At 41.4% G+C, this 24,336-nt stretch overlaps 2 protein-coding genes across 3 annotated transcripts in view; one reads left to right on the top strand and one right to left on the bottom strand.

The window, feature by feature from the left end:
• The window catches only part of MPHOSPH8 (M-phase phosphoprotein 8), a 42,980-nt gene extending 21,227 nt beyond the window's left edge, over positions 1 to 21,753 (top strand). The window contains exons 3-14 of one of the 2 annotated variants that reach the window (XM_061133538.1): positions 2,007 to 2,828; positions 5,853 to 5,952; positions 8,434 to 8,691; positions 13,150 to 13,275; positions 13,355 to 13,443; positions 14,409 to 14,549; positions 15,167 to 15,253; positions 16,639 to 16,793; positions 18,477 to 18,631; positions 20,129 to 20,256; positions 20,938 to 21,021; positions 21,408 to 21,753. In XM_061133538.1, coding sequence (XP_060989521.1) covers positions 2,007 to 2,828; positions 5,853 to 5,952; positions 8,434 to 8,691; positions 13,150 to 13,275; positions 13,355 to 13,443; positions 14,409 to 14,549; positions 15,167 to 15,253; positions 16,639 to 16,793; positions 18,477 to 18,631; positions 20,129 to 20,256; positions 20,938 to 21,021; positions 21,408 to 21,449 — 2,187 coding nt within the window. In that variant the 3' untranslated portion in view covers positions 21,450 to 21,753. Of the gene's footprint in view, positions 1 to 2,006; positions 2,829 to 5,852; positions 5,953 to 8,430; positions 8,692 to 13,149; positions 13,276 to 13,354; positions 13,444 to 14,408; positions 14,550 to 15,166; positions 15,254 to 16,638; positions 16,794 to 18,476; positions 18,632 to 20,128; positions 20,257 to 20,937; positions 21,022 to 21,407 lie in introns of both variants that reach the window. The other variant, XM_061133537.1, reaches the window with a different exon arrangement.
• Positions 21,754 to 23,660: 1,907 nt separating this feature from the next.
• Positions 23,661 to 24,336, bottom strand: part of PSPC1 (paraspeckle component 1) — a 71,739-nt gene continuing 71,063 nt past the window's right edge. The window contains exon 10 of the transcript XR_009691341.1: positions 23,661 to 24,174. The gene's annotated coding sequence lies outside the window, so the exon portion shown is untranslated. The remainder of the gene's footprint in view (positions 24,175 to 24,336) is intronic.

Below are 24,336 nucleotides of genomic sequence, written 5' to 3'. Positions count from 1 at the left end.
CCTACCAGCTTATATTCTAGGGTTCATTGAAACACTTGGACACTTAATTTTGTTGTAGATGTTGTCTGTGGCATGAGCTGGGGGGTGGGGGTTGTTTTGCTGTCCGGGTTAAACTGTGTTACCTCAGGTTGGGACTTGAACCCACTGTCTTTTTTTTTTTTCCTCACTGTCTTTTAAATCCCTCATCATACCTGGGACTTAATGAAGCTCAAATACTTGATGTCACAGAAAGAATTCAGTGAGCAACAAAGTGATAGGTAAGAAGTGAATTCACTTAGAAACAGTCCACAGAGTGAGGGCCATCTCAGAAGGCAAGAGCAGCACCAAGCTATGAGATTGTCAGTTTTTATAGGTGGGTAATTTCATAGGCTGAGAAGTAGGAGGAGTATTCCAGCTGTTTTGGGGAAGCGGTGGGGATTTCCAGAAATTGGGCCACTTTCTGACCTTTTATGCTTGACCTTGGAACTGTCAACACTTCCCAGGTGGCTCAGGTTCTCTGAGAGGCCCAGGTTCAATCCCTGGGCAAGGAAGATCCCCTGAAGAAGGAAATGGCTACCTGCTCCAGTATTCTTGCCTGGAAAATTCCATGGACAGAGGAGCCTGGCTGACTACAGTCCATGGGGTCGGAAAGAGTCAGACATGACGGAGCCATTAACACTTTCAGTTTCTTGGAACTGTCATGGTGCCTCTGTGTGTGTCACTTAGCCTGCTGATGTGTTACAGTGAGCATACACTGAGGCTCAAGGTCTAGTGGAAGTCTTCTTCATCATCTTGGACCTGGTTGTTCATTGTTCAGTCACTAACTCATGTCCAACTCTTTTGCCCCCATGAACTGTAGCACACCAGGCTTCCCTGTCCTTCACTATCTCCCAGAGTTTGCTCAAACTCATGTCATTGAGCAGTGATGCCATCCAACTATCTCATCCTCTGCTGCTCCCTTCTCTTGTCCTGTCTTTCCCAGTATCTCTGTCTTTTCCAGTTAGTCAGCTCTTTGCATCAGGTGGCCAAAGTATTGCAGTTTCAGCATCAGTCCTTCCAGTGGATATTCAGTGTTGATTTCCTTTAGGATTGACTGGTTTGATCTCCTTGCTGTCCAAGGGACTCTCAAGAGTCTTCTCCAGCACCAAAATTCAAAAGTATCAATTCTTGAGCGCTCAGCGTTCTTTATGGTCCAACTCACATTTGTACATGACTGCTGAAAAAACCATAGCTTTGAGTATACAGAACTTTGTCAGCAAAGTGATGTGTTTGCTTTTTAATACACTGTCTAGGTTTGTCAGACCTGGTTAGTTCTAACCATTTATGTCCTGTCCTTGGGCCACATCATTCATTTAAAGACTGTGCTTTACCCCCTCCCTCCTGTTTCACTAGTTTTTTTTTTATAAAGTGCTATAGGAAGAGTCAAAAAAGTTTTGCCAATGCCACCACATTTCCACTACCTTATTAAACTCGGTGGTGGTCTTTGCTGAAGCACCACAGGGAAAACTTAAAAATATACCCATCTTTTTTCTCCCTCTTGTCCTTCCCTAAGTCATTTAGAAGAGAGTGTGGGGAAATAGACCTGAAAATGCATTGCGTAGTGTTTTTATATCTAGACAGATACGTAATTCTTAAAGAGTTATTTTGTCATCAAATAAATAAATCTTTACAAATTACTTATTGGTGTTTTGGAAATTTTGAAGTTGAAATTATATATAACCCACCATACATATGACTGTTAGGACCTACAGCAGCACTGATCATTTCTGTCCCTCTGTGTTTATCTGTTTCCTTAAATTGATGCTTATTGTCACCTCCAAGACCTATTTCTTTTTTTTTTTTCCCAAGACCTATTTCTTAAGTTAGCAGTGTAAGTAAGTTATACAACCTCAGTTACATAAATAATTTTAAGAAGTTGTGAAACTGGAGGAAAAAAATTCCTACCAGATTTCATTAGTATGAGTATTCAAAACCTTTTAAATTACTGTGTTCTTAATGAGTTTTTAAATCTTTTTTATACTTTATAGAGACTGTCCTTAAATAATGACATATTTGAGGCAAACTCTGATAGTGATCAACAGAGTGAGACTAAAGAAGATACTTCTCCAAAGAAGAAAAAGAAAAAACTAAGGCATAAGGAAGAGAAAAGCCCCGACGACCTGAAAAAGAAGAAAGCAAAGACTGGGAAACTGAAAGACAAGCCCAAACCAGACCTGGAGAGCTCCTCTGAAAGTTTGGGTTTTGATTTAAGGACAAAGAAAAGAATTTTGGAAGCCAAAGAAGAATTAAAGGAATCCAAAAAGCCCAAAAAAGATGATATAAAAGAAACTAAGGAGTTAAAGAAAGTTAAGAAGGGTGAAATGAGAGATTTAAAGACTAAAATAAGAGACGATTCCAAAGAGATTAGAAAAACAAAAAAAGAGAAATGTGTTGAATCTCAGGTGGACTCTGAACAGGGTGTACTTAGTGATTCCCCCCTTCAGGAAGAGGACTGTGAAGATTTACAGGTTGACAACAGAGAGGAAAAGCAGAAGTTTAGAGGTGCTAAAGATAAAGCTGAGCAAGAAGCCAGTCTAGATGCTGCTTCTGATATACAGCAGGATGGCAGTGTAAGTGCTGATGAGGACGAGGTCAAAGCAAGGAGGAAAAAAAAGAAACCGAGAAGGACAGAAGAACTTAAAGAGAGCAAAAAGCTAGAAAACAAGAACCTCTTCTTAGAGAAGAAAACTACACAGAAAAAGCAAAGGAATCAAGACAAAGGCCAAAGCAGCACAGAGTTGGATAAGCCAGTGCCTGCCTGTGCCCTGACCCCGCCGAGGATGTCCAGGCCCACCGACTCCCCGGGAGAGGTGAGTACACAGGTCCTGGTGGAGGGTGGTTGGATCCCACTGAGGACTAACGTTTGCGTCTGACAGAGGACAGGGACATTCCACTCAGGCTGGTGCCCTAAGTAAAGACTTGGAGACAGTGGAGCACAGTCCATCCTCGTTTCTTTTCACTTAACAGATAGTGCGTTTCTTATTAGACTGAAGGTTTGTGGCAACCTGTATCTGAGCCGTTCTTCCTGTAGCATCTGCTCACCTCCTGTCTCCGTGCCACATTTTGGTAATTCTTGCATTATTTTGTACTTTTGTTTCGCTTTTTGGCCACCCTGTGTGGAACTTTCCTGACCAGGGATGGAACCCATGCCCCTGGAGTCTGAACCACTGGACCACCGGGAAGTCCTAAACTTTTTCATTATTACTGTACTTCTTAAAGTACTTCTTGTGATCAGTGATCTTTGATTTTGTTTTTGCAATAAGCTGAAGAAGGTTCAGGCAACAGCCAGTATTTTTTAGCAATACAATATTTTTTTTTAATTAAGGTGGGTATGGCTATTTTAGACATAATGCTGTTGCACATTTAATTCTATAGTGTAAATATAACTTTTATATGCACTGGGAGGCAGAAAAATTATAACTCACTTTATTGAAATGTTTGCTTTATTTCATGGATCTGAAGCCGACCCTGTAGTATCTCTGATGTGTGCCTATAAGAGAAGTTCTTCTACCCTTAAGGAGTTAATACTTTATTGGGAGATTTTCTTTTCCCTCCTAGATTCTAGGTTGCCTGACTGCTCTAGAATTGAACTGACATGAAACAGATTAACATGGGGAAAATTTAAAGTTTACTAACACATACACATGAAAGAGACCTAGGAAAACTGAGTAACTCTCCAAAATGGATGAAGCCCTTCACCTCAAACATCACCCTCAGCCAAAGACAAAAGAGGATGCTGAGGATGGGGAACCAGTCCTGGGAGGAGAAGCACTGTAAACAAGGGCAAGGTTGCCGCACAGACTGTTGAGTCCTCGCCTGCCACTTGAGAACTCCTAGTGGCTTAGAGACGCCCTTGCCAGAGGAGGTTTCCCTCAGAGATGCAAATGTCTCTCAAAAGGGTGGCTCTGACTTGGCTTTCAGAGTTTTTTCCTTGCCTGCTGTTACTTATCAGTAACCAGCTTAAAATAGTTAAAATGCCAAAGAGACTGTTCCCCTACTAGTCTGTCTGTGCTGTGCTTAGTCGCTCAGTCACGTCCTACTCTCTGCGACCCCTTGGGTTGTATGTAGCCTGCTGTTCTCCTCTGTCCATGGAGATTCTCCAGGTAAGAATACTGGAGTGGGTTGCCATACCCTCCTCCAGGGGATCTTCCCAACCCTGGGATCGAACCCAGGTCTCCTGCATTGCAGGCAGGCAGATTCTTTATCAGCTGAGCCACCAGGAAAGCCCTGAGTCTTCCCACTAGTCCGACTGGTGGGAAGCAACTATAAATGCTGACGATCCCACTTTTGAAAGCACCTCAACTTTTCTCTTAGTCTAATCCAGACTTTCTTTTGGACTTACTGCAGCTGGAAAATTGGGGGCTAATTTGTGAACAAGTCAGTTTTTAGAGGAATTCAGACACAATGTAGCATTGTGAAGTTAAAGCTTAGAGCTTCGTCAGTTTATTCTATTAGCTTTTCACATCCTACTTATATTTTCCCCATGTTGTGTTAAGAATATACCACTTCTGGAACTTCCCTGGTGTGTGTGTGTGTGTGTGCGCAATTGTGTCTGACTCTTTGAGACCCATGGACTATAGCCTGCCAGCCTCCACTCACTGTCCATGGACTTCTCCAGGCAAGATTACTGGAGTGGGTTGCCATTTCCTTCTCCACGGAATCTTCCCGACCCAGTGAGCGAACCCCGGTCTCCTGCATTGCAAGGTGATTCTTTACCATCTGAGCCACAGTGAACTCTCCTGGTGGTCCAGTGGTTAAGACTTCCATCTTCTACTGCAGGGGGCGTGGGTTGGAAAATAAGATCCCACGTGAGTGCAGTGAAGCCAGTCTTCTCACGCCAGCTTCTGACGAAGAAAAGGGCAGCCTTTATGGGAAAGGCCCCAGTGCAAGGAGAATGGGTGTGGCTCCTGCTTGAAAACCCCAACCCTCCAGAGGGTTTCAGCATAGCATTTTTAAAGGCCCGGGTGGAGGGGGGTGGGTGGCAGGACCTGTGATCAGTTGTGCACAACTCTCTGGTTCATTGATGGTGAGATTAAGCGGTGGTGTCACAGGGTTAATGTTGATCCTAGACTCCATTAGGCCTGGGAGGGCCATGTCTTCATGGTCATCAGGCAGTTAACACCTTCCCTTTGGTGGGGGATTTCACATCCGTATAAGTACACAGGAAGTGTGCACCAGACACTGTTACCCAGGTTCTCCAGAGTGGTTAGCTGCAGCAAAGGATATGTGGGGGAGGGGGGGGGGTCTGCCCTGGGAAGGCCCCATGGGGTCCTGCTCTGTTATTAAACTAATGCTATGCTAGCCTGTATAGCCATGAGGGAAAAAGTTAAGAAAATATCATAATAGTTGGGGACTGTTAAATATCCATTGAAATATTATGAGGTCAGCATAGCAAAAATGGAAACATTTACAAAATGTTACAGTGAAGAAAACCATACATACATACATACGAACACAGTTAAGTAAAAATATCTATGCAATGTAAATAAAAATAAATTTTAAACAACAAAATTATCTGTAAAATTAGATCCGAGGGACAATATGGAGAATTAAAAACAGTTGTGTTTGGTTAATAGGACTGTAGGTGAAGTTTTTTGGAATTTTATTATTAGTAATAAAAAATTCTTCAAGGAAACTTGGTGTTGGGTTTTAAATGTGATATTTTATGAATTGTCGAGGTTGGGGTAAACTTGACCAAGGAAGCAGCTGACGTGAGTAAAGACATAGTCGTTAGGGGTTATGTGCACAGTTCACAGAAGGGGGAAACCTGTTTCCCAGTTTTCAGAATCAGTACCAGCTCTGTCTGTGTTTGGGGTCTTATGTGTCTTTTTCAGGAGAGAGAGACCAAAAAATGCGAACCCAAAGAAAAATACCAGAAAAGGCAAGAATTGGACAAGGAAGAAAAAGGCCGAAAAGAGCCCAAGGCATTAAAGAGTGAGTGAATAGTGGCATTTGTCGTTTATGTTGGTCTTTCAGACAAAGAGTCTAGTTCACTCTGAAGACAGACTCTCTTCTAACAAGGTCATTGAGTAGAAAATTTGTTCACTGGGGACTTGAGAACATTATGCTAGTGTTGTTTACCAGTAATCTTCATTTATTACATAATAATGTATGTTACTAGTATAACTAACTCCTCCCCTATCTGATCACCTTGTTCTTTTTCCTTTTGGGTATGAGATGAAATACGTTATCTTCATTTTTTTTTAACTTTAATTTTTTAATTGAAATATAGTCAATTTACAATGTTTCAGATTCTGGTGGGAATACGTTATCTTTAAAGAGACAGGAAATTAGTTTTGACAGAAAAGTAAATAAGTATCTCTTATAGTAGATGCTGAGATAAACTTCTTTAATCAATTTATTGTGTTTAGCTCTGTCATTTGTATAAATACAGTATACATTTTGATCACATCAAAATATAACTCAGGAATCTATAGTGCATGTTAGTACTAGAACAAGTACTTTATAAAACATTCACCATTACAATGTTTGAATAAAACTGGTTATTTCAGTTCACACACCAAAAAGTACTTGGAAAACAAGTTCTTGTGGAAGCAGTGATTTCTAAGAGACGGATGATTTCTTGAGAGTGTTCTCCCACAAACTGTGTAACTGAGGTAATACTAAAATTGAGTTTGGGCTCTAAGCCTCAGTTCAGACCTGGCAGGAAGTGGCAGGGTTGATGGAATCTGGGAAGGAACAGCTTTGATGGCTTGTGTGCAGGTGAGTGTAATGTAGAGACTGTGCTTCTTCATAGTGATGCTGCAGCTCTAAGCCTCTCTGCAGAGAGTGACTGGAGATTCAAAATATTGTAAGATTAGAAGTAGTTAGGAACTTTTTCTTCCTCTGAGTATCTGTCAGTTTCAGGTACATTTTTACTGTGAATGTTCAGTCTGTTCCTTAAGTTCAGAAGACCACACCTGGAGTCCGATTTTCAGTATCCCTGCTGCTAAAACCTACCTGCTTCCACCCCGAGTCCAAAAGGTGCTATAGCTGGGCCTTTGCCAGCCTCACTGTGTCTGCAGTTTTTCAGTTTTCAGAGTCTGTTGACTGTAACCTTGCAGCTTATATGTACCTGTGCTTCTGTCCGATCCTTGGCACCCAGCCTCCAGGACAGAAATAAAACTGCACTTGCGGGGGTATATTTTGGGAGTGTGTCAGAATCGGTGAACATGAGTCTTTACGTTGCATTATGCTGTATTACAATGGATTCGGCATCCTCTTCATAGAGAATCAGAATTAGTCAGAATTCAGGATTTAACTGTGGAAAATGGAAAGAATGGTTAATGCTTTTATTTCTGAACATTGAATGAGATGTTCCACTTGCCATTCTCTATTTTTGCTATTGGACTGGTGTTCTATGTAAATAATCAGAATATTCGGAGTTTAAATATGTCTGGGACAAGCAGCCTCAGTGCTGCCACTGCAATATTACATTCTGCATGTGTCGTTTTGTTGTGTCATATACTTGGTGAGGTTTCTTCAAGGCACACAGAAAACAAAATTAGTAAATTGCTCAGGTTCCTTTCACTGTGATTTGGAAATGATACATCAGAGCTTTATTTGGACTAGCTTTCTTATTGAAAAAAGGTTCAATTTGTGTTGGTTAGGACTGCACTCATATAATGCTTGCTTTTCCTCTGGTCACACCATGTTGTGCATTAACCAGGATACCTCTACTCGTAGCAAACTGTAGTTTATTACGGGTGTTTAAAACTGTTTAAGCCTATGCAGTTCTTACAGAGGAAGATAAATGAAAAATGTCACCTAAAAGTACTGTTGAGAAGGTGTTCCTATTTAACATAAAAGAATTCAGAATTTTAAAAAACAAAACACCTATCTGCTATATACCTAAAGTTTATAGTTGTTCACTCTGTTCTGTTCTACCCCTTTGCGGGGGGTTATTATTGCAGATCTGCTGCTTTGCCAGTCTTCTCTCTGCTTTGTCTTTAAAGTGAGTGGATTTTCGCAGGCATCAGGTGCAGTGTTGCTGGGCCACAGTCAGGATGCCGACACCCTTCCATCTTCCAGTCTCCACCAAAAGTCATTTTTGTACCAGCTCACTTCCAGGCATGGTGGAGGTGGTGTCTCAGCAGAAGGGTGGTTGGTGACATGACTAGGATTATTCTGAGGCTCATGGGCTGTGGTGGCCTTTGTCAAAACTGCGAGTAGCTCAGACCCCCAGAAGAAGAGCTGTTCACTTTGGCTTCCTTTCTAAATACGGAGCAGCCAACACAAAGATGAGTGGAAGGGCTTCATGGCTGTGATAGTCAACCTGATGAGGCTTTCTTACCAAGGCATATATTAGTAAGAATTAAGAAAATACCTGTGTGTGTGGTTTTTTTTAACACCCAGATTTTCTTTTGATTACAAAGAAATTAGTGACTCATTATCAATTTTATTTTTTTCCAGTAGCATTTAAGGAAATCAGAAATGCATTTGATTTGTTTAAATTAACTCCAGAAGAAAAAAATGATATTCCTGAGAATAATCGGAAAAGAGATGAAATACCACCAGACTGTAAAGTCACAGAAGACCACAAAACCAAGGAAAACAAGCCATTACTTAAAGAAAGAAGAAATACAAGAGATGAGACTGACACGTGGGCATATATAGCTGCAGAAGGTGACCAAGAAGTTCTGGACGGCGTGAGCCGAGCAGAGGAGAGTCCTGGTGAGTGTGTGTCACTGTGTGTGGTTTTCTCAGGGCTGTGTGCAGAGCTCTCCCCTCACCTTCCTCTCCTCTCCGCAGTTATGGTCTCAGGATGGAGTTGAAAACTGAATCTACTTTCTGATTCCCTCTAGAATAGCTCAGCACATTTACAATTACAGAGATTTCTGGTTTGCTACCTTATCTCTCCTTCTTGTCAAGTTGTCTGATTGTATATCTTACTAGATTTCTTTCAGAAAACTGTCAAAATAGACTTATTTGTATTCTTCCCTTTTAACTTAGCAGTCAGTAACACTAAATGAGGTTATATTGTGAGTACTGTTCTGAAATACTGGAATTAGCTGAGGATGCGAGGTCTGTGTATAGAGTACGTAGTGGTGGAGAAGAGGAATGAAAGTATATTTATGTATTTATAACTAGGGCAGGGGTTCAGAGATTTGTCTGATAAAACTTTGTATAATTTATAAATCTTGTAAAACAGTTGAAGTTTTGAAATACCTGGGGATATATAACAAGCTAGTTGTTAGGTGACCCTCTTACTGCAAAACACCTAGGTTCTGGGATCCTTGCTTAACATGATTGCCCAGCTGGTTGGAAACTGGGTTAGTTTCTTCAGCCAGCATACGGTGGGGCTTGCGGGGGCTGGGACGGGACTGGTCTGCCCAGATGTCAGATAGCTGTACTGCTGTTGAGACACCAGGCAACAAAGAATAGTCCAGGAGGTATTGGTCCAGCCAGCTGGGGAGCTCTGGGTGGAACCTGAGACCGACCTAGTTAACAGAGGGCAGGGAGACCCAGGAAAGAGGTAGCCACCCTGGATGGGGAGGCAAGTTTCACGAGCAGGGAGCTTCTGACTGGCCTGGCCTGGGCGCCACAGGATAAGTATCCCTCACCACCTCTACCACCCCCAGCACCTTAATAGTTTATGGAGAACCCTGAGTTCAGTCCACATGTGCCCTCAATGCTGTTCCTCCATGGAAACAGTGGGCGGAACATTCAAGCAGAGGACAGGGAGGATGTGATGGGCCTCTGGGACCTTCTCCCACAGTAGAGCACTGGTGATGCCAGAAGTTGGTTCATTGGAAGACTAATAGAATAGACCAGCCTCCGGTAGTGCTAAGGGAAAAAAGAATGAAAACTTAAACAGTATTTCCAGGGGAAAAAGAGAGGGCATTATAGGTGGCATCCAGATTAAAATGATAAAAATTCTATGAGCATTTTCTTGCAATAAACTAGAAAACTGAATGAAATGGGAAATTCCTAGAAAGATAACAGTTTAACAAAACTGACCCGAATACAAAAATTGGATATTATTACTATTAAAAAGTGTGAAGTAGTCATTTAAAATAGTCGTTCAAATTTAACACTAGGCACAGATGGTTTCATATGCAAGAGTTTATCAGACTCTTCCTGAAAGCAGGTGGGCTCTGGGCCCCACCATCATTTCAGTCCTCAGACCAGACAACTGTCTCCAGAAGGGAGAGGATGGCCAGAGTTCAGCACTCACAGCTCAGGTGTGAAAACCCAGCAAAGCAGGAGCAGGTTGAATCCAGCCACTTGTAAGGCTTCAGTTTAGTTCACTCACTCAGTCGTGTGCGACTCCTTGGGACCCCATGAATCGCAGCACACCAGGCCTCCCTGTGCATCACCAGCTCCCAGAGTTTACTCAGACTCATGTCCATCGAGTCAGTGGTGCCATCCAACCATCTCATCCTCTGTCGTCCCCTTCTCTTCGCACCTTCAATCTCTCCCAGCATCAGGGTCTTTTCAAATGAGTCAGCTCTTCGCATGAGGTGGCCAAAGTATTTGAATTTCAGCTTCAGCATCAGACCTTCCAATGAACACCCAGGACTGATCTCCTTTAGGATGGACTGGTTGGATCTCCTTGCAGTCCAAAGTTCAAAACTTGCAGCACCACAGTTCAAAAGCATCAATTCTTCGACACTCAGCTCCCTTTATAGTCTAGCTCTCACATCCATACAAGACTACTGGAAAAACCATAGCTTTGATTAGATGGACCTTTGTTGGCAAAGTAATATCTAAGGGTTAGGGTCAGGCTTCTGTGGTCAGTAAGGGCTGTATTCACAGAGTCTCATTCACATCATAACATTCTTTTAGTATATGTCTAATTTTTTATTTAAAATAGAGAAAAAATTAAAACTGCTAGATGTTGGGTACAATAGGAATGAACAGAATGAATTTAGGATTTTAAGCCAGTTGGCTTCATTGTGATCCCACTGAGTACATCGTGGCTCTGTGTAACTGGAGGCACTATCTCAGTCTCTGTGAACCCTCAGCTGTCCCGAGTCCCAATCTTCCTGGGGAGGTTGTGGGAGGAAGCAGCTGAGGACTCAGACACGTGTCAGTGCACACATGGCTTTCCTTATTTGTAACATGGCTTCCTCACAGATTTTTGTGTATGGATTGAATGTATTGATTCATGAATTTAACACTCCTTTCTGAATATCTACTACTGTTGTTACTCAGGAAGTGAGGTACAGCAAGTACATGCGACTTAGCAGTAATACATGGACAAGGCTGCACTGTTTCTGTGTCACTGCTGCTAAGTCGCTTCAGTCGTGTCCGACTCTGTGCAGCCCCAAAGACGGCAGCCTACCAGGCTTCCCCGTCCCTGGGATTCTCCAGGCAAGAACACTGGAGTGGGTTGCCATTTCCTTCCTCAATGCATGAAAGTGAAAAGTGAAAGTGAAGCTGCTCAGTCGTGTCTAACTCTTAGCGACCCCATGGACTGCAGCCTACCAGGCTCCTCCTTCCATGGGATTGTTTCTGTGTTGGGATGTCCTTAAATCCTTTTAACTTTTTTTTCTTTCTCGAAGTATAGTTGATACACAGTGTTGTTATTAAAGTGTACAGCAAAGTGATTCAGTTACATATACACACATATTCACATATTCTTCAGATTGTTTTCCATTATAAGTTATTACATGATACTGAATGTAGCTCCTTATGCTATACAGTAGGTCTTTGTTTATCTATGTTATATATAAGAGTTTGTATCTTTTAATCCCAAACTGCTAATTTAGTCCCCTCCCCTTTCCCCTTTGTTAACCATTAGTTTGTTTTCTGTGAGTCTGTTTCTGTTTTGTCAGTAAATTCATTTGTATCTTTCTTTTTTTTTTTTTTTTAGATTCCATATATTTGTCTTTTTGTTTCTGACTCACTTCACTTAGTGTGGTCATCTTCAGGTCCATCCATGTTGCTGCAGGTGGCATGATTTCACTCTTTTTATGGCTGACTAGTATTCCATTGTGTATATGTATGTATATACACACACATATGTGTACACACATGCCACATTTTCTTTATACATTCATCTATTGATGAACATTTTGGATATTTAAGTTGCTTCCATGTCTTGACTATTGTAAATAAGGCTGCTATTAACATAGGGCTCCATGTACCTTTTCAGATTAGAGTTTTCATCTTTTCTGCCCAGGAGTAGGATTGCTAGGTCATATAGTAGTTCTGTTTTTAGGTTTTTGAAGAACCTCCACATTGTTCTCCATAGTGGCTATATCAACTTACATTCCCACAGTTTGTAGAAGGGTTCCCTTTTCTTCATGCCTTCTCTAGCATATATTGTTTGTAGATTTTTTTAATGATGGCCATTCTAACCAATGGGAGGTACTGGCTGTAGCTTTGATTTACTATTCTCTAATAATTAGCAGTGTTGAGCATCTTTTCCTGTTCTGTTAGTCATCTGTTTAATTCCTTTTAACTCTTACCATCAAACATTTGTGCCTTTCACTGTTTAAAACAGTACAGCCATTTTGAGTTCTTCCCAGATGTCCTCTATTCCACTGCCAGTAGGGAATAAACATTTACATCCCTAGTGTTGATGAGCCCATGGGTCGGACATGAGGGTGGAAACTAGCACTTGTGTCACTTGTAGTGGGGGTATCTCAGGGCCCTGAGCGCTATGGGGTTTGATGGGGATACTTGCAGGAGGAGAAGCTTGAGCCAAGTCTGACAGGATCACAGGCAATGACTTATTTATATTTAGAGTGACTACCTACATGAATATTGTAAGCAGTGTACATTTATCCCTTGTGTAAGGTTGACCCTCTGTCTCCGGCCCTTCTGGTTGGGGAGGGCTGACCAGCTGTCCAAGAAGAAGGACCAAAGGAACAAATCACAGGGCTTCCTCTTACTGAAGCCCTGTGATTTCTCACTTTCTTTCAGCTACTAAAATTAATGTTACTATTTTACAGTTAATAAGATACCTATTAGTTTTTATGCCTCTTTCATGTATGGCATCTAAAAGTGGACAGTTCATATTACTACCCAAAGAAAGTAAGAAAGTTAATTAGAGACTCAGATGACATAGGTATAAAATATAACATTTGGGTTAGGACACCATATGCTTAAATAAAACGGCATTGGTTTTTTTTTTTAATAGTCCATAAAAGTATATCTTAATAAGGCTCTTCTGTGTCCCAGATGGCAGACAGCAGGTTCTAAGTCTGGGCATGGATCTGCAGCTGGAGTGGATGAGACTGGAGGACTTCCAGAAGCATCTTGATGGAGAAGATGAGAATGTTACTACAGCAGATGTGATTCCAAGCAGTGAGTGGTTTTGGAATTATAGGGTTCTTCTTCATGAATCTAGTTATTGAAACCTAATTTATCTTTTCTTTCATTTTAGATTTATTGAGGGATGCTGTGAAAAATGGGGATTATATTACTGTGAAGGTTGCTCTTAACTCAAGTGAAGAATATAACCTGGACCAAGAGGTGAAGTGTCTTTCTAAAAATCTGATGATAGGAAGATGGAAAATCAGCTCTTTTATAGTTAAAGAGTAAACCTGAGTTATTTTAAAAGTAATACATGTTCACTTTATAAGAGTCAAACATTGTAGAAACGTATAATAGGATTACAGTTCTTGTAATTCCAGCCCTATATAATGACCTTTAGTTAGCCATGATATGCCTGGTTTTGTCTATGGTTTAACCTCTGCATTTTGAGGGGAAAGTGACTCCTTGTTTTGCCACCATTTGTGTTTGATTGTTAGTTGCCTATTTACAGCAACTGCCCCTCTTTCTATTGTTTTGGGAGGTTTTTCTAACCATGCCCTTGGCTTGCCAGATCTTAGTTCCTGGACCAGGTATTGAACTTGTGCCCTCTGCAGTGGAAACACAGTGTTAACCACTGGACCTCCAGGGAAGTCCCCAATCTTTTCTTATTGTTGCTGAGTTTTTTCACACTGATTTATAAGGATACGTGAAGCATATTAACCCTTTCTGTTCTACGTTTTTGAGTCTTACTGCTTGGGGACATTTTTATTTTTAGGTAGTCACATCATTTGATCTTTTCCTTTATGGCTTTTGGTCATCTAATCTTGCTTAGAAAAGATTTTTATATATTCTTTTTAGTTTTATTGCTTTAATTGTGGATTTTTTAGGTTTAATCCTTTAGGATTACATTTAAAAGATTATTGGGATTTTCATTAAAATTGCATGAAATAGATTAATTTGGCTCAGAATTGACATTTTTACATTTTGAGTCTTTTTTTGAGGAACGTATCTACTCTTCATTCATTCAGCTCTTCATTTCTTCTCTTAAAATTCTTTGGGTTTTTTTCTTCATGTAGTTCTTGTACATTTATTTTAGATGCATTCATACGAATCATCTTATTATGTTCATTGGGATCTTTCTCTCCCACACTTTTGGTACCACGTGTGTAACAAAACCAACGCAGGATTCGAGCGGGATGACACTAGTGATGCTCGCAGCTGCAGGAGGGCAGGACGACCTGCTAAGGCTGCTCCTCAGGAAGGGGGCGAAGGTGAATGGTCGGCAGAAGAATGGGACTACGGCACTCATCCACGCCGCCGAGAAGGTGGGCCACTCAGCATGCTGTGCTTCCACAGCCTTGGGACTGAGACAGAATTTGTGTCTGCCGGGCAGTGTGCCAGTCACACAGTCACATAACTTAGTTCAGTTCCTCTATGACTTGTCATAAATCAGTGTTTTTATTGACAGTCGTACTTTGAAATTTCCAAATATCGTCTATCTAGTTGGAGATGATTTGTATTGAAAAAGAACTTCTGATTAAGGTATTGATTTAATTCTTAGATTTTTAAAAAATCTTTTGTGTCCCTTTGGTTAATAATTTAATTAAAATGTTCCATGTTATCTTATTAAAGGACTGAGATGAAGAGGTTCTTTATGTTGAAGCCAGTGGTTAAAGTTGAGGTTGAAGTTGCTGGCAGAAGGTGTGTGGCTATGCAGGGTGCCAGTGGGAGCGGCCGCTCCATGCAGCCCCCGACTCTCCTGGGACCCTGGGCGGGGGTCGGGAGAGAGGAGCAGAAGCAGTAGTCTGTGGTATTCACCACCCTGCATGAGATAGAATCTTAGTACTTTTGCTGATGGCTAGAAATTTCAAAACATCTTGAAATATCTTACTTATGAAGAGTTTGAGGGGATTAAATCCATTTTTTTTTTTTTTTAAAACAGAACTTTTTAACTACCGTGGCTATTCTTTTGGAAGCAGGAGCTTTTGTAAACGTCCAGCAGAACAACGGTGAGACGGCACTAATGAAGGTAAATGCCTCCCTGGGAGCACTGCCCACACCCCCCCATACCCTCCCCCACGGGAGCATGTTCTCCACAGGACCTCCCACTGCCACTGTACTGGGGCTGGTGGTCAACCGGGACAAGACCGTCTGTGGACTTGAAGGGGTTGCAGCTGAGTGACAGAAACAGACCCAGAAAGACGGAGTTACTGGGTGTGATGAGAGGAAGCACAGGGAGTTGTGGGCTCTGTAACCTGGTGGCCAAGCTTTGTGGATTCCAGCTGAGCCTTGGAGGGAACCTGGCAGCTGGCTCAGCTGCATCCTGAAGATCTAGGTCAGCTGGGATGAACCATGTCAGTGGAAGGGGATAGACTGTGCCCTGTAGAGACCTGGGCATGGAGCAGATGGACGGGGATTCGTTCCTTCCCATTGGTGACTTCATCTCCTTGGCCTCAGGTTTCCTCACCTGTGTGTGGATTGTGGAAGCTTGGAGAAGCTCCCCACCCCCCACCCACAGCTCCAGGTTTTCTGGCCTGAGGTGCTGTCCACCCAGCAGGTCGTGACCGTGTGTGGAGGCTGTGGCTCCTGCCTCATCCATGAAGGGAGTGCTCACCAAGGGCTGGTGGCTCCAGTTCCTCTTCTGACCTTTCCTGAGTCAGGCAGATGGTCAGGACCATCTCGTTCACCGTGGGCAGGACCCTGAGGCTGTGCTGGACTCTTGCCGTTCTTCTTCCACACTTGGGGGTTAAAACTTGTTTGCTGCTGGTGTTCCTGTTTCATTTTTGGTTCATAGCAATGTTTATTTTGTTCAGTCACCCTCCTTTTGAATTTTAATTTTCCTTTATGTGTTCCTATTGAAGTATGTTTACAGCATAGGTGGCAGCTGAAAGCATGAATTTAAAACTTATTGAGAAATAACCAGGCACATTCTAAACAACAGATATTTAAACAGGAGCATAAAGGGTGTGTGTGGAAATGGGTGCACAAAACTCTACATCTGTGCCAAGGAAGTAGGGGTTCATCCAGATAGCAGCTGGGAGCCTTCAAAAAAGTTTAACTTCAAGAAAGACTTAATCAGAATAGAGGCTGGACTTTGATGCTGCTGTGTAACATCCCCCATTACAGTGGATGGCATGGATTGGTTTGCAGACTTGTGGTAGGATTTTTATACATACTGTAAATGCTCAGGTGTTTAAAATGTGAATCTTAAGCTCAGGAGAGAGGCAGGCTAGAAAGTCGAATTGGGAGGGAAATGGCAGAGAAGCAGGAGGGACAGTTGCAGGAGGACCACAGGAGGTCTACTTCCAAGCCGGTTTCCAACCCCAGGGGTCCTTCTCTATGGAGAACTCTCAGCTGAGAGGAACAGACACTGATCATGGTTGAGTGATTTTTACTCCTTTACTCCCGACACAGGCTTGTAAAAGAGGAAACTCAGACATCGTCCGGCTGGTCATTGAATGTGGAGCTGACTGCAATATTCTGTCAAAGCACCAGAACAGTGCACTGCATTTTGCAAAGCAGTGCAACAACGTGCTGGTGTACGACCTGCTGAAGAGCCACTTAGAGACGTAAGTGTGGGAGGAGTGTGCCCTGTTGGGACACGTAATGGACAATGTGTATGTAACTGCTCAGAAAAAGATAAGTCAAGTACAAGTCATGATGGGTTTCTGGTCTAAGAAGATGAATTTTAAAAGTGGTGTACAAAGTCTGCAAGTTATTGAGGAGTTAGAAACCTTCAAACTTAACGCTGTTCTATCTAGGAGTATCATCTTAAAATCTTAATTACACTCAACTTGGCTTCCAAACATTTTCTTAAAACCATTTAAACTTCATTGTTTCTAAGAAAGGTGATTTTTGAGAGCAGTTTTTACGTTCTGAGCGAAGTTGAACGGAAAGTAGCGATTTCCTACATGCATTGTCCTACCCTGGGCAGTGAGGCTGTTACAGTCAATGGACCCCCAGTGATGGGGACCCACCATTGTGGCTGACCCACACATCCTCCTGACCTAGAGCCCCCCGAGGTTCCACTTGGTGTCACAAATCCTGTGTTTTTGGGCGAAGGTGTGATGACGTGTACCCACCATTGCCCTGTCACACACTCATCTCACCACCCTAAACATGCTCTGTGCTCCACCTGTTCAACTTGCCCAAACCCTGGAGACCACTGATGTTTTTACTGCTAGTTGGACTCACACAGTATATGCCCTTTTCCAGGTTTGCATCTTTGTGATAAGCATTCATGTTGTCTTCGTGTCTTTACGCAGCCTGATAAACTTCTTTCTTTTTAGTGCTGAATGGTTATTACATTGTCTGGAAATTATCAGTTTAGCTATTCAAGTTCATGCATTTTCAAATCAATTCAAAATTATTAGATGTTATTGGAAGTTCATTAAGTAATTTAGTAGCTTTTTATTACTTCTCTTGCTCACATGTAACAAGAGCTTCAGGAGCAGTACTATTGTAGGTGAGGTGCTTTCAGTCAGGTAGCAGAGCCCCTCTCGTACTCACCCACCAAGGGTAAGATAGGACTTGGATCTTCACGCCTGAAAGATGGTTATTCTCTGTTCCAGATATAGGCAAATTTCAGACAAAGAGACAAAGGCAAAAGGGGGTGTTTCTGGCCACCTGGGCTGCCATCACTGAGAGCCTTAGCAGCAGCCAGGTATTGGTTACAGGTGGCCACCAAGTAAGGAGACTAGTCTGCCTTCTTTGCCCACAGCTGAGGGGGTCCAGGCATGCTGGACTTTGTTTCACGTCTATGACTAAATAGTTTTGGGGATTTTATGCTCCTTAAAGCAGAGCATCTGTTGGAAGGTGGCAGGAGGTGTTTGGGTCAGGTCAGTTACACTTTACCTACCGGATAATCTCAAAATACTTTCTGAATTAGCACCAATCATTTTGACTGCTTTCTAAACCAAGTACTATAAACAAGACTGTGTGTGACAATTCTTGGCTTTATTTTCTAGCAGAATTCTTATTTCTGATTCTCCTTGATCATTCATGCACTCATTTGATGAGTATGTGCTGAGTTCCAACTGTGTGCCTGGCACAACGCAGAAGACTCGGTGGGTGGGGAATGAGAGGACATCTAGGACAGACAGATGTGTGCCTTGTCCTATAGGAGTGCTCAGAACAAAAAGCAAGGGACAGCAGTTTTTCAGGCTGGCTCTGAGGCGGCTTCACTCATCTGATTGTTCTGTGCCTCAAGATTCTTTCCTACATGAACAGCTTTTACTCTGCTTTTTTATTAGACTTTCGAGAGTTGCTGAAGAAACTATCAAGGATTACTTTGAAGCACGTCTTGCGCTACTGGAGCCAGTCTTCCCAATAGCATGCCATCGCCTCTGTGAGGGGCCAGATTTCTCAATGGATTTCAATTACAGACCCCCACAGACTATACCAGAAGGTAAGCCTTGTTTTTCTCCCACTTTGAAATGTGACATTATAAACATTAATAACCTTTTCTTTGAAGGAAACCTTAACAAACTCCATCATGTATACTAATTATATAAAATAGGTTAAGAACAAAATGCAGCCGATACCGTCGTAGCTGACCCTGAGGAGTCTACACAGCAGTCTTTATACTTGTTTTAGAAGTATAGAAACTGGGTCTTAATACTTTTTATTAAAATTTACTGAAATCTAGCTTTCAACATGGTAAGCCCAGAATCAATATTTTTCTTGAATTTTATTATCACTGAGTCTTGCCCTTTTGAGATCAAGAATAAAGAAAATGTGTTGCCCCATTGTAAAGTTGATTAGTAAGAGATGAGACTTTCAGTCCTGCCTCCTATGAGTTTATGCTTAACAGCTACTTGGCAAGTGAGACCATGGCCATGGGTGCCAAGTATATGGAGTGGAGACAGCACTCTCTTGACCTGAAAGGTGGGAATTCGGTTGGGTTCTGGCTTTTGTTTGTTCTTGTTCAGTTGCTCAGTCATGTTCCAACTCTGCAACCACATGGACTGCAGCATGCCACACTCCTCTGTCCTCCTCTATCTCCCACTGTTTGCTCAAACTCAAGTCCATGGAGTCAGTGATGCCATCTCATCCTCCGCTGCCCCCTTCTCCGCCTGCCTTCAGTCTTTCCCAGCATCAGGGTTCTTTTCCAGTGAGTCTTCTCTTCACATCTGGTGTCCAAACAATTTGAGCTTCAGCATCAGTCCTTCTAATACATACTCAGGGTTGCTTTCCTTTAGGATCAACTGGTTTGAAGTGTTTTGTTTAAATATGTTAATGGAAACTTAAGCTACAGCTCTACGAATCAAAGCCAGTCATTTCTAACATCTTGGTCATTAATCAACTGTGGATTTGGCTGGGCATCCATACCAGTGCTCTGGTGCAGCTGGACAGCCCTGGGTCACACATGGCTTTCTCTGCACATGCACAATGTCTGCAACCACTAACAATGTTTTCTACTCAACTGAAATCTTACCAAAGATACCTGGCGATTCTCACTCTTGAGACTCAGCATATGGTCTCCTCAATATGCTCTCAAAACCCCAGCCAGACCAGGACTTTCAGCCAACACCTTTAAAAGTACTGAAGTTTGACAGACATTGACCTTGGTATCTTGAGGGGCGTGTAGCTCTTAAAACTGAAGGAAAACAATTTATATTGATAACCATGAAACAAATGCCAGCAAATTGATTAGAGTCCCTTGGTCATACTCTTTGTTTGGATCAAGTATGTGTCTGTCAGACTAGGATTAAGGACCACTCCGTCCCTGGATCCTTGTCACTCAGGTTGGCAGGAACATAAACATGACCTTCATGAACATGTTTTCTAACAGGATTCCCATGTGGATGGCCTGTGCACTCAGGCTCTCATGATGCCCTCAAGCTCTGCCAAGTGCTGTCTTTGGATGGAAATTAAAATCTGTATTTACATCTCCTCAATTCAGGCTCTGGCGTCCTGCTGTTTATCTTCCATGCAAACTTTCTGGGTAAAGAGGTCATTGCTCGCCTCTGTGGACCATGTAGTGTACAAGCTGTTGTTTTAAATGATAAATTTCAACTTCCTGTTTTTCTGGTAAGTCTCTGTAGTTCATTACTGATGAGTACATTCTTCTAATCAAAAGCAGAGATGACCTATAAATTCTTCTGTTAATTGCAGTTTTTGGAAATGGCAATAACCCAATAATCATAAATTGTTTTAAAATTCTCATGGTCTAGAAACTAATTTTAAATATACCTTTAAATGCATTATAATTATTAACAAATGTTCACTTAAAATTCAAAAAGTAAGAAAAGCATGCTGTTGATGTTTCAAAAAATCCCAATGCAAACACTGTGCTGCTTGTATTTGTTTAGTTTTAATGCATCATTTTTTAGGTTATCTTAGTATAATTTTGATTTTTATATACTGACTATAGTATTTTTTAAATTAAAAATGCCCTTGAAGAATCTTTGTTGTTACCTTTGCCATATACAAAAGTCTGTCCTTAGGCTGAATTAAAATTAACTGGTTATGAAGATTTTTAATACTCATGCTATATATATATGGCCAGATACATATTAATGATTTATCTCGAATAGCTTTTCCAGATGAAGTTATCTAAGTCAAGGGAAAAGTAATCACAGCATGTTGCCTAAAGAAATACAAACAAACTGTGTGTATTTCTAATGAGAGTCTAAAGATGTCTGGAATCTGACTGTGTCTAGAGATGGCTGGCTGCAAAAATGCTCATCTTTGGTTTGCTCTCTTCCCCAGGACAGTCATTTTGTTTACTCATTCAGCCCTGTGGCAGGCCTCAATAAAATGTTCATAAGGCTGACGGAAGCACCTTCTGCTAAGGTGAGAATCCTTTTCCTTGAATCTAGTGTCACTGCTCGGGTGTTTCTTCAAGTTTTCAGGACCGTTGTGTTCCTGCCTGGATCTGAGATGGGCTCAACTCTCTGACGTCCATGGTACACAGCCGTAGGGAATGTTCTGTACTTTGATATTTAATTTCCACATGTATGATCATTAGCTAGACTGAATAAAGGAGTAACCTAAAAATTCAATTACAAGTACTTGGATCTTTAATTAAAATAATGGTAATCTAGCCACTACACTGATAACCAATTTGAGAATCCTGCCAAAGAGACAGGGTTTTTTCCCCTCTCTTCTAAGGGGAGAGAAATGTATGTTTAGTTTCTAAGGGAAACTAGAAATATGTGCTTTTTTTTTTCTTTCAACAGGTTAAGTTGCTAATAGGTGCATACAGAGTACAGCTACAGTGACCAGAAAGAATTGGAAGATTACTCTTAAGACCTATTTCTAAATACTCTGTGAAGCAGTTTGGAATTCTGGCACAGCTAACATTTCCAAATTTAAAGTTTCTTCTGTAAGCCTCTTGCATTGAAGGCCAGTCATCTGTTACAGTCTGTTAAGATGGGACACAGTGGGTCTAACATAAAACACAGATGTAAGTATTTGTGCAAGTGTTCTGAAATCTCAATGTTGTGTCCAGACTATGTTTTTCCACAATGTGGAATGGTACATACGAGGATAATTTAAGAAAATTAAAACTTTTTTTTTTTTAACTTGAAAATTTTTTTACTAGCTCTACTGAATTTTTGTGTTAAAAACCCCCAGCAGGAATGTTACATTAAGTTACCCAGGCACTAAGATAAGGTGTGAGTTTACAGCCCTCAAAGTAGGGCGAATGTAAAGAAGACTAAAGGAAGGTTTGACCTTTCCAACAAGCTGTTGACATAGATCCTGAGTGAGAGCTTTTGTATATCTGCAGTTATCCTTTATTGTTTGCAAAGAAAATAAACCAGAATCTGAGATATAGCAGAAAAAACAAACTGGGACATAACATGAGGCATAAAAGGTGATAATTACATGTGAACTGTATCCTTGTTCGTGAACCCAAGTCATCAGATGGTCTGTGCTTATTCTGAATGCGGGGAAGGCCAGCCACACTGTGCCTTCTGTCAAGTGACTTCCCACAGGTCTAATGCTTCCATTCTTTCAAGAAATATTTGACAGACTAATAAACCAAGGTGTCTGGATTATAAAAATGTATAAAATCATTCAGTTTGATTGGTTTTATAATTGAGTTAAATTTTAATGAAAAATTTTCAGAAATGTCGCATATGTCCTCTCTCTCAGCATCTACAGGGGACTGGGTTCCAGAATCCCAATGCTCAAGTCCTTTATATGAAATGATGTATCTGCATTTAACCCCTTTGAGTCCCACCTTTTACTTTTAATCATCTCTGGACTAACAGTACCTAAAACAAAGTAAATGCTAGGTATTAATATTAATTCTATGTAGGGGGTTCCTGGTGTGCTTTTGGGGAACTTTTTTGTGCCCTAGATGCAGACAGAACCTGTGGATAGTTAGAGCAAACCACATACACTGTATAGACATTTCAGGGTTAAACTGACTTTTCCTACAGTGTCCTCAATAAAATACAATGTTTTCTATTTCCTATCTCAAGTCTCAGGACCTTCAGCAAAAAGGGGATGTGAAATGTGTTTGGTTTAGCAATAGCAATACCTGTGTTAGACTTTTCAACTGTATTGGATCCTATACTCCTCTGCATCTGACTTCACAGCTGCGAGATTTGTGTCAGCAGCAGTGCACTTTGTCCAGGATTGTAACATTCCTGTTATCTTAAGAGCACACCTTTACAAGCACAAGCACACTGGGAATATAACCACTTATAGAGCCATGCAGGTTAATATAGTTGCTTTCATCTAAACTCACTTCTCTCTGTAGCAGGTGAACCTAAGCACATGTGCCCTTGGGTGGGGAAATTCTGACCCTTGTGGCTTAAGGATGATGAGGTCTTGAACCTCCCAACTGACAAGGCAGCTGATCAGATCACATCCTTCAGTTTAATACTGGCATATGTGTGTATAATGATTGCTCTGAAAAACCCAATTCTCAAGCAGTACCTTATCAAAGGTTTGCAGATTTGCTGCTACTACTATGAATAGAAACCAAAGCCATCTCAAACCCCATAACTACAACTGAGCTTCATCCTAGGGCCACAGGAGATCTCAGCTACAAACGGGATTGCACTGCTCATTATCCAGACTCACTGAAGACCAATTAGTACACATTTTTCTTCTTCAGTTTTCTCCTAACTCTAAAAACCATGACCCCTCAGCAATTACTACTTTCCAATGTACATACTGAGGTACGGACATAATGCAGAATTGGGTTGTCAATTTAACTTACCAGAGACCTGGTCAACTCTCATGAATGTGGCTGCAAAAGAAAGCACATTATGTACATCCTTGTTAACGGTACCCAGCACCAAAGAGAAGTACCTAACATACCTATGAATAAATGCTGAAGTATAGTTGGATGGGGAGTTACGGTCGACATTCTCATCTGAACTCCTAGAATTTCTTCAGTGGAATGTCAGGAAGTTTGCATTTGAATCTCAAGTGCTACTTTTAAAATTCTACTTGGAACTGTTAAACTTCCAGAGTTGTCACATGAGAATTTACTAGTTTATTTAGTAGTAAGACTTTAGCATACAGAAAGCTGACAGACTTTAGAGCGTTTTATGATTAATTAATGCCTTATAACAACAGTAGGACACAGATATAAGAATAACAAAAAGTGATTTATAAAATAAGAATTCAGAAAAATTTGAGACTTGCCTGGCAGTCCAGTGGTTAAGACTCCATGCTTCCAATGCAGGGGGTGCGGGTTCAATCCCCAATCAGGGAGTTAAGATCCCACATGGCCAAATATATAATTTTTAAAGTCTTTGAGAATTTAGAAAATTCATGAATGTAGTAAAATCTATTTCACAGCATAATACAGTACAAAGCCTTTTAAGTTACTTTGAAAAATATTGCTAGGTAAGCTCAGGCCACTGAGGGCGTCCACACCACTTCCCTCTGCTGACCTGTAGGTGATGAAGCTCTTTTCCAGCCAAACCTGGCGTTTCCAGGCCTGACTTCTCCCAACTGGTACAGAAGAGCTTTACTCATGGGCTGAAAATTGTAATAACATTGGTGAGGTCCACAATTCAGTCAAGACATACTTACCCTGAGTTCCCCAAGAACCACCCTCCCTCCTGTCTGCCATCAGTTTTTATGGAAAAAGCTGAAGCTCTACCACGGCCTCTGTCTTGATTCATGTCTCACTACTTGCTT

Source organism: Dama dama, chromosome 30 (genome assembly GCF_033118175.1).
Source record: "Dama dama isolate Ldn47 chromosome 30, ASM3311817v1, whole genome shotgun sequence".
Lineage (NCBI taxonomy): Eukaryota > Metazoa > Chordata > Mammalia > Artiodactyla > Cervidae > Dama > Dama dama.
Note: the sequence above shows the minus strand (reverse complement) of the source record. Positions and strands in the feature narration are given on the sequence as shown.